At 34.9% G+C, this 13030-nt stretch overlaps 1 protein-coding gene across 1 annotated transcript in view; it reads left to right on the forward strand.

The window, feature by feature from the left end:
- CTTNBP2 (cortactin binding protein 2) overlaps window positions 1–13030 on the forward strand; it is a 76678-nt gene that overhangs the window by 48391 nt on the left and 15257 nt on the right. The window contains exons 7-15 of the mRNA XM_085569390.1: window positions 614–764; window positions 1810–2064; window positions 5132–5249; window positions 7539–7805; window positions 9096–9191; window positions 9632–9711; window positions 10828–10914; window positions 10998–11097; window positions 12862–13014. Coding sequence (XP_085425516.1) covers window positions 614–764; window positions 1810–2064; window positions 5132–5249; window positions 7539–7805; window positions 9096–9191; window positions 9632–9711; window positions 10828–10914; window positions 10998–11097; window positions 12862–13014 — 1307 coding nt within the window. The remainder of the gene's footprint in view (window positions 1–613; window positions 765–1809; window positions 2065–5131; window positions 5250–7538; window positions 7806–9095; window positions 9192–9631; window positions 9712–10827; window positions 10915–10997; window positions 11098–12861; window positions 13015–13030) is intronic.

Here is a 13030-nt window from a genome sequence, read left to right on the forward strand (position 1 = left end):
TTGTGAGGAGGTACAGGAACTTAGATCTGAATGTCCCAGCCCCAAGTGAATTCTTCTTCAGCACTCCATCTAATCTTCCATCCTCCATAACCCAGTAAGCTGCTAGCAATACACCCAAGCCATTCTTCCAGAGTAGTCCCTATTCAGAGATCTGAATGGTATGTACTACCAGGTACTGCCATAGCTGTTTTGCTGCCCCTACTAGGTTACTTTCCCAGATGAGTGTCCATTTTGCTAGTAAAGCTAATGCTAGTCCTTCATTTCATTTTTTCCCTTTTCAATTCTATTTCAAATATCAATAGTCAGAAATATTTCTTTTTGCTCAGCTGAATGGTTTTTTTAAGCAGCTGTCATCGTGTTTTTGTCAGTCTCATGAAATTGAGTGGTTTAGAGTCATAATTTTTAAAGTCAGCTACAGTATTTTAAGATTTACATATTTAAAATAGCCTGTCTTTATACCTATGTGCTTTATACTTGTGTATATGGGTTGATCACAGGTAGATCTGCAGCTGTAAAACCAATACTTTACTTAAAATATTTAAATGTGTCAAGTTATAAAGAGGCATTGCATGTCTAACATAAGACAATTTTATTGCTTTATTGTTTGCTGTAGATGTGCAGAATTATTAATTATGTATCAGGCTGATATTAACCATGCTGCTGAAAGAGGACAGACACCTTTGTACCTGGCCTGTAAAAATGGGAATAACAATTGTATTAAACTGCTGTTGGAAGGTGGAGCGGATCGAACAATAAAAACCAGTGTAAGTTAAAATAGTTTGTAAAGTTAGAGTACCTTGTATAGCACTGAATATTGTTATTGAAACATTTATTTAAACTTTTCTTTAAAGCTGGAATAAGCCATATAATTTGAAATTAGTATTTTGTTATTTTCATCATACTTTCTGGGGTTTTTTTAAACTGTATATTGTCTAAAATCTCCTAAATGATGTGACTTTCATACCATTTTACATAATTCAGATTCCACTGGCAATTTGCTGCAGCTTTTCTCCAGCACTAGATTTGTAAAAAGTTTCCACTTTTTAGGTCAGGATGCTTTAGTGTTGTCCTTGAAGAGACAACACCCCAAAACTTTCTTGCCAGTATTGTAAAGTCTCATGTATCACAAATGGCAGAATAGGGCAAAAAAAAAAGTTATATCTAGAGGAGAAGGAAAGGAGGAGTGTCTCAAAATTAGTGCCTACATAATTTACTTTTTCAGGTGCTGTTCTGAAGTTTTTTTATGACTCTGATATCAGTACATTCTTATGACAATAAATGTGGGTTATAGGTTGTTCCAAAATACAGCACAAAGAGTGCTTCACAGAGCATTCTACACCTCCTGTAATTATTACACTGAATCTTTTATCTTTCATTTATTTTACAACTGGAAAGTAAACATATTTGACTTGGAATGAGAGAAAGTTGTGATGTCAGAACTGTGAAACTGACTAATAGATGGATTAATGCAACATGAAACAATATTGATCGTTGGAATCATTTTTGTTTGATGCACAGGAAGGAAGCAGTTTACTAACAGCATGTAAGACCTGTATCACTTAGGCTCTTCTAAAAATTTTGAAGATTTTATCTGTTAGATTGTCCTTGGAGAAAGCTTTTCTTCCCTTTCTTCTACCCAAAACACATACAAGCAACTGTGTTTTTCCAGAGGATTATTATGTCACTCTTGCTTGTCTTCTTAATTTCAAGACAGAACCTCCCATTCTCATTCTTTGCTGATATAATTCTGCAAACAATTTTGTATGTATTTGGTGGCAGTGTGCTTTTTGATCATGGTTTCTTTTTTAGGATGGCTGGTCACCAATTCACGCAGCAGTGGATTCCGGTAATGTTGAAAGTCTCAAGCTCCTTATGTACTATGGAGAGCCAAACAATGGGAACTGTTTAATGGATGCAGAGCCTAATTTAGACTACTTCAATTTGGAGAAGAGAGAAGATGACTATAGCAGTAGAGTAAAGCCTGTTGTTTCTGCAGATCTCATCAACCATGCTGACAAAGAGGGTTGGACTGCTGCCCATATAGCAGCATCAAAAGGCTTTAAGGTTAGTCCATGTGAACAAGTTACAGAAACCTGATAGAATTTAGGCAAAATAAATCTTTTTCTTTTATCTTTGAAGAATTACAACTTAGATGTCAAGTCTAAATTTGTTATTAACTTTATAGGCCAACTTGATTTAACAGAGATAGACCTCCAGCGGACAATTTTCCCTAGAATCCAGGTGTCAAATTGAGTGCATTATTATAGTTAAATGTCTACCTCTTATGGTGCATTAGTAAAAAGAGGAAACATCATTACTTGAAATTTTCAAAGTTAAGGTGAGATGAATCCCACCCTGAATGCCAATTCATTGGACTTATAGATATTAGATGGATATAATTTTGAGTTACATGCAGGAATTATTTCACTAGGAACAATTTTTCCTCTGTGAGAGAGGAGAGAAGAAGAAATTTGAGACCCAGATTTGTGCAGACATACATTATTTAATTTATTATTTTGGGCAGCCTTTTTAGGAGTCAATTAAACATTTTTGTGAGGTTGGGATAACTGATGACATGGAGGATGACCTGACAGGTCCTACTGATGACAAACAGGAGGATTTCTGGAAATATAATATCACTTCTTGACATCAAAAGCTATACACTTTTAACAGTGACCATTTAAAGGACTTCTTTTTATATAGTAGCTGTCAGTCAGATCTCACTGTAAAATTTTTGCCCAGGAAGAAAATAGAGGGTGCTAAACACAGAAGAGTGAATTTTAAGAAAATACAGTCCAAGACTTCAAAAATTAGCTTGTGTTTACATGCCTAGTTCAATACCTGTCATTATGTTTGCTTTTTTTCCTGATAAATTTCAGTTCAAAATAGAGACAGATGTAAGATTCAGTTTAAGTTACAGGTTTTTTTAGGGACAGCCACAGCTTACTCAGCATTTTGTATTGCAACTAGTCACTGTTCCATTACCAGTGTCTGTTAGGCAGATGCAGATTCTCATGCCAGTTTCCACTCATAGGAATTTAGATGGAGTTTAAGGTATTTGCTGTAGTCTTCAAATACCTAAATAATGTGCACTGTGTTGGCTCTTTCTGCAATAATATACTCATCAGGAACTTTGAATTTAGGTTTCATTTGCTGTCTAGAACTGCTTTGACTAATGATCTCTGAAAGTTCTGACACTGGAAGTCTTCACATCATCTTTCATTAATAACTCTATGGTTTGAGTTTCTAAGCACATTCCAAGTCAGCTGTTTAGCAAGATCTGCATTTGGGGTTGAGGGGAGCATCTTAGGTGATGATGTTACGCAGCTGGCAATCAGATTCCTGGTTTCAATGTTGCAGAGACTATTACATTGTATTTCATTTAATGCATTTATTTACTTGAGACATGTTTGGGATGTTTAAAAGCTAAAAAAGCTTAATAGCTATCTCCAAGTGCTGTTAACACTTTGACTTCGTTCTCTAATCCATTATGTACACTGCATGTCATTCATTCCAGTGCATGGTAGCTGCATATAAGCAGTGCTGACACTTGCATCCTCTTGTTTTGAGATAGGTAGGGGCCGTTCTTTACAGATTAATTTTGCTAGGACATCTTAGCTGTTATTTTGCAGGCAACAGAGACAACAAAAATCCTCATTTTACTAAGGAAATAAGATGGATTTCTTTGTTCTGTCCCACTTCTAACTGCTTCACTTCAGATTTTCAGCCTTACAGTTCAGTCCTCAGCCTTCTGCTGTTCTGCTTTTCATTGCTTCTATTTGAGAGATAGTGTTAACCTGGCAAGAAAATATGTGCTTTTTTTCTGCTTTATATCCTTCTGGCAAGCTTAGTGAGCTGAACATTTTTTTAAAGTACTTTTAGGTGCTATAACTACAGCCTGGTAAAATTTCACCTCACAGGCAGATATACCTTGAATGACTGCTATATTTATGAAAGGTCTGAGGGTATCAGATACATTGACAAAGCTACAAAACAGGTAACACTATCTCAACATGCAACTAGGCACTATTCCACATCAAAATACTCAACAGCTGCTTCTCTGTGTTCTTAAGGTTTGGTTTCTCTGCTATGGTTAACCCCAAACATTATCAATACACTATTAACTAGTATAATTTCCATTGGCTTTTTTTTTTTTTTTTTTTTCCAATATGGATGTGTCTTTAAAAGCATATCTGAGATGGAAAAGCTTTCATGGAGGCCACTGGTATTATTGCAGAATGATGGTCATTAGAAACAAGGACTTGATCCTTTTTCTGATTGCTGATCAATTTGAATGTATGAGTTTTGATTCAATTTGAATGTCTCAGTTTTATGAGAACTGTTTTATCCCACACATATTTGGGAGGATCTATATAGTGAATATTTTTTCATGGTCCAGTATGATTCTACCAATCCAAATGTATATGCTAATAGCTTCAATGATTTTTACTTTTGTTGAGCATATGACATTTTTAGAGGGCATCATGTTGTCATCCACAAGATGTTTGTGCTCTGACTTAATAAAAATACATTTTCATATAACTGCATTCTTAATGATGCTTTTAGAATTTCAGGTTTCTGCATGCTGAAATTCTGCAAAAAAACAGGGATTGCAAGGTGATTTAAAAATTATTCCTTTATTGTGTCCCACTCAGGTGTCAGTCATGATGGAAAGCCCTACTTGGTGAATTACAAAGTGAAAACTGATTTTATGGATTGTTGCCTAAATAGATTCATATATTAGTCTGTAGGAATGTTTAGAATTGCTTATTTAGTGTTGCTTGAACATAGAGGCCAGGATGTTCAAACCAGGATAATAGCTGGGTTTCTGTCTCCTTATCAATACCTAAATTAGTGGCCAGATATGAGAATTTCTTAATTCAACTAATTAGCACTTGATGCTCAGAGACTGTACAACACTGACTTTTTGTGTTCTGCTTTTTTATAGTCATTTAAAGTCATGAGACTTTAAATCTGCTATAAAATATTTTTACTCCTGGCTTTCAACTCTGAGCTGATTGTCTTTGGAAATGCATGTGTAAGAATTTTAATTAGGAATCTAACTGCATATTGGTAGTATGCTTTAGTGCAGCAATTGAACAAGTAAATAATACAGTTCCTACCTTTGCAGAACTGTCTAGAAATCCTTTGTAGCCATGGTGGACTAGAGGCTGAGAGAAAAGATAAGTGTAATCGAACATTGCATGATGTTGCTACTGATGATTGCAAACATCTCCTAGAAAATTTAAGTAAGTAAATGCTATCAGCACTGCATAAAAATGTTTTTAGTAAAGAACCTCTGGGGCAAAATTGAGAAATATAAAAAGGGTAGTTGTCACTTTTTTTGGCACCACAATATTAAGTTACTTTGATCTAGCCAGTTTCTATTCTCCAAATTTTGCAAAGGCATATGATAAAATTTTGTTGGAGGTTATTAAATTCCTTGTGTCTTTGTTTCTAAACCATTCAGAAAGATGATACATACTGTACATTTGCAAATGTCCATATTCTCTTAAAATTTCTGAATTTAATATTAGTAATTACTTTTTCAAAAGCTTATCTTTTCTTCAAATTCTTGCAGAAATACTCAGTGGTAATTGTCAAATTCCCTCAGGCTAAGATGATCATCTAGTCATATCTGAATCTCTTTTTAGAGTATAGTTTATTTTGTCACTTTTTGGTGAGGGGATTATTTGTTTGATTCTTCAAATATGTCTTAGAGACAACATCAAAGAACTTCTTTTTTCCAGCATCAGTAGCTTCTGTAAGAAGATTGCTCTTCTGTTGAAATCTGTCATCTTCTTCCTTCTCTGTAAGTTTTCTCAAAATTCAGTAGAGCAGGTTCATCTGTGTATTTCTTGTGACAGAACTTAATTCATCCTCTCACTAGTTTTGTGGTTTGTTATATCACTGTACAAATCTAGATATATCTGTATCTATATATACAGAGAAAGATAACTATATTTCTCTGCATGGTTGGAATTACAGCATTTGTAGATTTGTATGCTCTCTATTTTTCACTCCTTTTTTGTGTTTGTCTTGTGGGATATAGGGATGTGAGTAGTTAAGCTCACCAATTATCAACAATTAAGGAAGTTTTCTGTCTGCTGCTTCTGATTTTCCTATTCAGCTATTTTAAATCCCAGTTCTTACCATTTTACTGCAGGTTCAGAGGGGTACACAGCTCACTTTCTAATAGACCCTCCATGGTCATCTTTATCAGGCTGGAGCAAATTTCTGATAGCTGAATCTGCAGCGTGTTAAATTAATGTTTGTATTTTTTCCATCAGTCTTAGTACCCTGTCACTGGTCATGCTTGTCATGAATCCAACAGCTTTTATCAGGTCAGAACCTTTGGCCTCCCCTTTTCTTTTGTACACCATAAGCCAAGATTGCATTTTTGGGTAAGGTGTCTGTGTACCATGCTCTACCTTCCTCACACTTCAGTAAGGTTTCCACTGTAGGACAGGATATATGCTCTGACAGATCTGAAAGACTGGGGCCAGCATTGCCAGCTATGCCTTAGAGGTGGCATGCATTGAAGTTTAGGCATATTTTGTACCTCTGTCTTAAGGGCCTGTTTCCTTGTGGAAAACTACTCCTTACAGTCCCTGCTAATTTCCTTGAGGTCCAGTCATCAGAAGGGCAAGCCTTTGATGCATTTCTCACAATTCCACATCTGAAGGATGCCTCTGAGTAATAATCTTTTCCCATTGATAGGCTAGTGGTTTTAAATTGGAACTTTTCTGGCATCAGGAAACTTCATTGGTTTGTATCAGCTGAAGATCTGGCTTCTGGAAGCAAAAGGGAAACAAAGATCATGTTACAAGCCTTCAAAATAATCTGATATGGGCTGCTTTTATGATGTATTCTTTTAATTTAATTATTTCTGAAACATATTCTTTGGCATGAAAATTAGAAGATAGTTTACTTTTCAATTTTAGTAATCTAAATTATCTCCAAAGACTGCTGCTTCTGTTGAGTTGTATTCCAAAGAGCAAGATTTAAAATACTTCATAGTTTCTAGAATGTGCATATAAATTTCCTTTGTTAACATTTTGTCAATTTACTCTATATCCTTTCAAGTGCATTTTCTGTCTTAGCTCTTAGCTTTATATTTAAAGATGTTTGGCTCAGCTGTGTTTTCCACTTGTGCACTAGTGCCAGAAAATTATTTCCCACATTGATAAGAAAATATGTGCGTAAACACAATAAACTGAAAAATTAAGACATTACCATCTGTCTTAATTTATAAGTAATTAGTCTATAAAGAGGAAATATAAGATTAATTAAATTTTGTCTTCTTTCCTGTTATTTAACCATAATAATACTGAACTTTTTTTTATAGATACCTTGGTCTTTTCATCACTGCTCTGATTTTGTGGTAGTCATCTGTGCTGTTCTTTACCATTTGCTTACTTGTAGCAGGAGTTATTTTGCAGCTTTCCTTTGTAATATTGGGTGTTATTGCTTGATAATAATGGGATTATTTTGAGTTTTACAGTTTTTCTGATAATTGGTGTTTTGTTTTTTAACAGATGCTCTTAATGTACCTGTAAGGATTTCAGTCAGTGGCATTGAACCAGTCCATTGTGGTACAGAGGAATTTGATACAATATGTGCTTTAAATATCCGCAAGCAGACGTCATGGGATGATTTTTCAAAAGCAGTGAGTCAGGCGGTGACAAACCATTTCCAAGCAATCACTTCTGATGGATGGAGGAACCTAGAAGATCTGTCATTTAATAGTGCTACAGAATCCAACATTGGCCTAAGTGCAAGCAGTATATTTTCTGTCAAACTAGGTATCAATATTGGTGTTAATGATAAGAGCAAAACTTGGGAGTGTTCTCAAATTTGTAAAATCTTCTAAGATCAAAATATCTTTAAATTCCTGCATCTTTTAAAGTGTAGACTAAGAAAGACCAATACTAGATATGAAACTTTAAACAGTGCTGACATGAAAGCATTCCTTACTTTTACCCGTGTGTATGGAACAATTAATTATGCACTTTAATAAAATCTTGGATCATGAGGCCCTATGTTAATTCATACTTTTAGTACTCCAGAGGAGAAATCTGTATGTCAGGTGAAACTAAGTTCTTACCCTGAGGGCTGTGTGCAGTTTTGGATGCCACAATATAAGGAAAAGCAATTAAGGAATGTCCAAAGGATAGACATGAGGATGGTGACAGGCCTTGAGGGGAAGCCATATGAGGGTTGGCTGGGGTCGCTTTGTCTGTTCAGCCTGGAGAAGACAAGAGAGAGGAGACTTCACTGCAGTGTAAAACTTCCTCTTGAGGGAAAGAGGAAGGGCAGACACTGATTTCTTTCACTGTAATGACCAGTGACAGGACTTGAGGGAATGGCCTGAAGTTGTGTCGTGGAGGTTTAGGCTGGATATTAGAAAAAGGTTCTTCACCAAGAGGGTCGTTGGTCACTGTAATGGGCTCCCCAGGGAAGTGGTTACAGCACCAAGCCTGACAGAGCTCAAGAAGCATTGAGACAGTGCTCTCAGGCACATTGTGTGACTTGGGATGTCCTGTTCAGAGCCAGGAGTTTGACTTTGATGATCCTTGTGAGTCCCTTTCAACTCAGAATATTTTATGGTTCTACAAATAGAATTCAAAGCTCACATTGCTTGTTTGCAGTACCTCCAGAATATACAGTAAATACTGACTGTAAATCATTGGCGTAGGCAAACAGAACTACTGTTTTACATAACTTCACTTAGCAAGGTACAAACAAGAATCTTTAAAATTATGCAAAATTGGCCAAAGTATTGTGGTTTTAGTAACAGTTGTATAGGTTTCTGACAATCCATATACTTATCTTAAATCTCCCTCCTTCCTCTACCTTCCCATCAGCAAAACTAGCTGTTTAACTCATGTGCCAACTGGCAGAAAACACTAATAACTTCAGTCATATATCAAATAATAGCATGATTTGGTACATCTCATACATGGGTCTGGTTTGTTTGTCAAATTTGTCAGTGTATGTATGTAATCTTTGTAAGCAAGCAAATATGCTTGAGTGTAGGACACTTTATATATATACAAGGAATATCTCTCTCTTATTCTTTTTTATTTTAACAGGAAACATTACATGGTCGACAGGTCAGATTTTTCCCCAACTACCATGGGACTTTCTGAAGAGCAATAGAGCTGAGCATATCACAGTGTTTCTGTTTGGTAATTTTCAAGTCATGATTTTTCAGTTTTGAATGTTAAGACACTCCATATGAAATACGTCATTTGAGAGTCATTTGCTGCTGGTTTTGTTCTTCAGTGTTGCTTTATTGTCAGAGACATCATATCCATTGAGTTGTTTAATTAGATTTTAAAGTGTCTACAACATTTTTCTGGCATTTCTGTGCCAGAAAATAAGCTGGCACATAAAAGTCTTACTGCCTTTTTCAGCCATATAATAGTATATATGTTGCTTATGTCATGGATACCCATGAACCTATGGTGCTAGATAAATGTCTTTCATTTATTCAGCATTTTAATTTGCGTAGCCTCTAATTGTAAAAAGTCACTGTAGAATACTGCATGAAAATCACATGTATCAGTCATACATGCATGTAAACATGAGAAATTTACCAAAGTTATTTGTATGTCTTCATTTTAAGGACCTCAAGAAGGCTGTTTGAACAGTGTGACTTATGCATCCATGATCCATCTTCAGACACTTCAGAATTATCTCCGCCTGGTCAGTAATAAGCTAGCTTCTCTCTGCATGCTTTTTTTTGTCAAAATACCTCTGTGATAGTGTTGGGTAAAATTGGGATTTTTTTTGCTCTGTCAAAGAACATCAAGACTTCTAAAAATATTAAATGGGATGAAAGCTGTTATAAAATAAATTTCCCCCTAAAATTACTGTTAACTTTAGTCTTGTAAGGGCATTAACTTTCTTCTTTAAATAGCTTCTATCTGATTAACTGAACTGCTTAAAAATATATTAAAAGCTCTCTGATGTCTTAATTGCTTTCCAAAGTTATTTTATTCCACTTTTTGAGGAGAAAGTAAATTAGAATAACATTCACGTAAGCAATTATTTGAGATGTGAATTTTATTATTAGGTCATGTAGAAATCTCCTGTAACACACCTGATTTAATACCTCAAAATGTAAGGATAATTGAATAATATGAGACAACTTTCATAGATCATTTCTTTTAACATTGCATTAAATCAGAATAAGTTTAGAACCTGCTTAATTTCTGCTGTGTCCTTCGATAGTATTTTATATTGTCAGGAGAATGTGCATACAGAATACAGGTTTCTCCTGTATTCAGCCATATTGCTGAGAGATTGCAGAGATATGAGTATATTCCATTACTGACATTTTAGAGGTAAAACAGAATAAGATTTTAAAAAATTGTTCTGCCATATTGATAATGTGATCCCATTTCTACTGCAAATAAAGTCCTCAGTCTTAATCCTTAACTTAGTAGTGACTTAAACTGATGATTTTGACATCATTTTGATGTATATATTTTAATTCAAGATCAAGAAAATATTTGTGATTCCTAAATTTATTTTTCCAGATGATGGGTTTTTTTAAGTTTTAAAGCCTGTTGTAACAAAATATCTTGCTATGTAGTTTTACAAGTTAGGATATAATTTTATCAGTATATTTCAAAGATGTTGTATGCAAATAATGTCTACTTTGAAACTAGTATAATAAGAATTATCAACTCCTGTATTGCAAATTAAAACATTTTGTCTTTTACGTGCTGATTGTGTCATCTATGTTAAAAAAAATCCATCTGAACTTCCGAGAATAATTTATTTATGAAATAAATATTTATATTTATCTGTCTTTAGGTTGAACAATACCGTAATGTCATTTTCCATGGTCCAGAAGGAAGTTTGCAAGATTACATAGCATATCAGATAGCGGCCTGCATGAAGGTACTTGCACAAACATATCAAGTGAATTAGTCCATAAAACAGAGTTTTTACCATTTTACCAAATATATACATTTTCAACACAGCAAAAGCAAGTGGCTGGAGGATCTACATGTGAGATTGTTAAAGTTGAAGTGGATACTGGTTTCTCCAAGGAGCAACTTGCAGAACTGTTCATCAGTAATGGTAAGGTTATTTTAGAAAGACTAATTTTGGTGACTTGTAGGAAAATTTTTAATGGTGCAAAGTAAAGAAATACGTAAAACCATTTTGCATAGTGGATGGCATGTTTTAATGGAGCCCATAAGTGTTCAGGTGCTTGGGACCAATTGTGTGAGTCTAAACTGAGAGAGAGCTGACCATGACAGAGCTCCCAATAAGGAGCTCTGTCAAAAGTTCATGCCATTTAAGTAAAACTAGTCATTTTAAATATTAATTTCTGTCTCATTCTTTTTCCCTTTGTTTGTGATCCTTTAAAATTTGATTGCTCTGGTTCAGATCTACTGGATCAGAACAGATGGTCTGCTGTGTATGCTCATGAACAAAAGCAGAGCCATCCTGTCAGGGTGTACAGTGCCATATGTAGTGCTCTGTTCTGTTTGTTATCATACTGCCTGGTGTAACTTCAGTCTGTGGCAGTTTTTTCTCTAAGGAAATCCTAGTTACAGTTCCCAGGATAGCTTGTGCCAGTGATTATTCCCACATGTCACTTTCAGTGCCATTGCATTGGCGGGGGAGAAAAGACCATTTAGTCAGAAGTCAGCCAGGCTTTGGTGCTCGGCCTGGAGGCAAGAATGTCACTCATAGTTTGGTTTGTTTACTGGCCACTGTCTCTTAGGAAAGCTGCTTCTTTTGGATGCTTTATTCTGTATCAGCCACACACTCTTTTTAATAATCTGGTTTTGCAGTTCAGCCTGTTGTTTCTGGTTGTGTTTCTTTTTTCTGTCAGCTTCTTTCCCCACTGTTCTGCTGCATCTCCTTTCCTAAGAGAGCATCTCTCCTCTAAATGAATCCATCAGATACAGAGAGGGTATCTACCCTTCCCTCTTTCAAGCTGTAGCCTCTTAGTAAAAGAGGGCAGTAATAGTCAGGAAACTGCAACTAAATATCAATGATCAGATACAATCAGTTGCTTATTACAAATCAATTTCCTTAATGACCATTGTTAATACCACCTTCAAAAGGTTGTGAACAGTGCAGGGTACAATATAGTCAAGATAAGTGTTTATATATATCTATGTGTTACAGAAGCATTCTCCTGTGATTTAAGGTTGCAAGAACGCTTGCAAAGCTGTGTCTTTTTTAAACAATAAGATATAAAAATCAGGAAAATTAAATACATTTAAAATGTAAAAAAATATATAGATGTCATTTTAATGCCTATTAGATTCATATGCTACTGGGTTTGCTTCATACTAGCTCTGATTATTTGAGTGATTCTTAAAGACATTGAAGGAAGTTTTGAAGAGAAGATTGCCTACTTCTCATAGAAGTTCATTACTATCTCATAGAATGATAAAGTTTCTTACAAACATGGCCTATTCTTAAACCTTTTATCACTACAGGTATAAAGACTAGATGTTAAAAGTTTAAGATGTAGTACAGCAAATGAAAGAAATGTTTAAGGAGGTCTTTGCTATCTTTTCTATTGTATTTATATTCAGCATACTGAAATCTTTCCTATCTATGAAGATCCAATTATAGCCATTTCAAGAATTTATTTTAATCATAGCTTTCAATTTTTTTCTTATTATAAAGTATTATATTCTTTCTATTGTTTGATTTTATGCTTTCAGTTTTAAACTTATTATCCAGTCTGTCTGGCCTGTAAACAAGTTAAAAATTAAAAAAAAAAGAAAATTCTTTGTTGCATTAGTGGCAATAAATTCTGTATATATAAATAGAAGTAAATTTTCCTAAGTATACATTAATGGGATTTTTGTATTTCAGCTTGTCTGATCCCAGTGAAACAGCCTCCTGTAAACAAGACAACAATTGTGATTTTAGAAAATCTGGAGAGAGCTTCTTTATCTGAATTACTTGGAGATTTTCTAGCACCTCTTGAGAATCGGAGTTCAGAAAATCCCTGCACTATTCAAAGAGGTATTTAAAGAATTTG

Source organism: Lonchura striata, chromosome 1A (genome assembly GCF_050655825.1).
Source record: "Lonchura striata isolate lonStrDom1 chromosome 1A, ASM5065582v1, whole genome shotgun sequence".
NCBI lineage: Eukaryota > Metazoa > Chordata > Aves > Passeriformes > Estrildidae > Lonchura > Lonchura striata.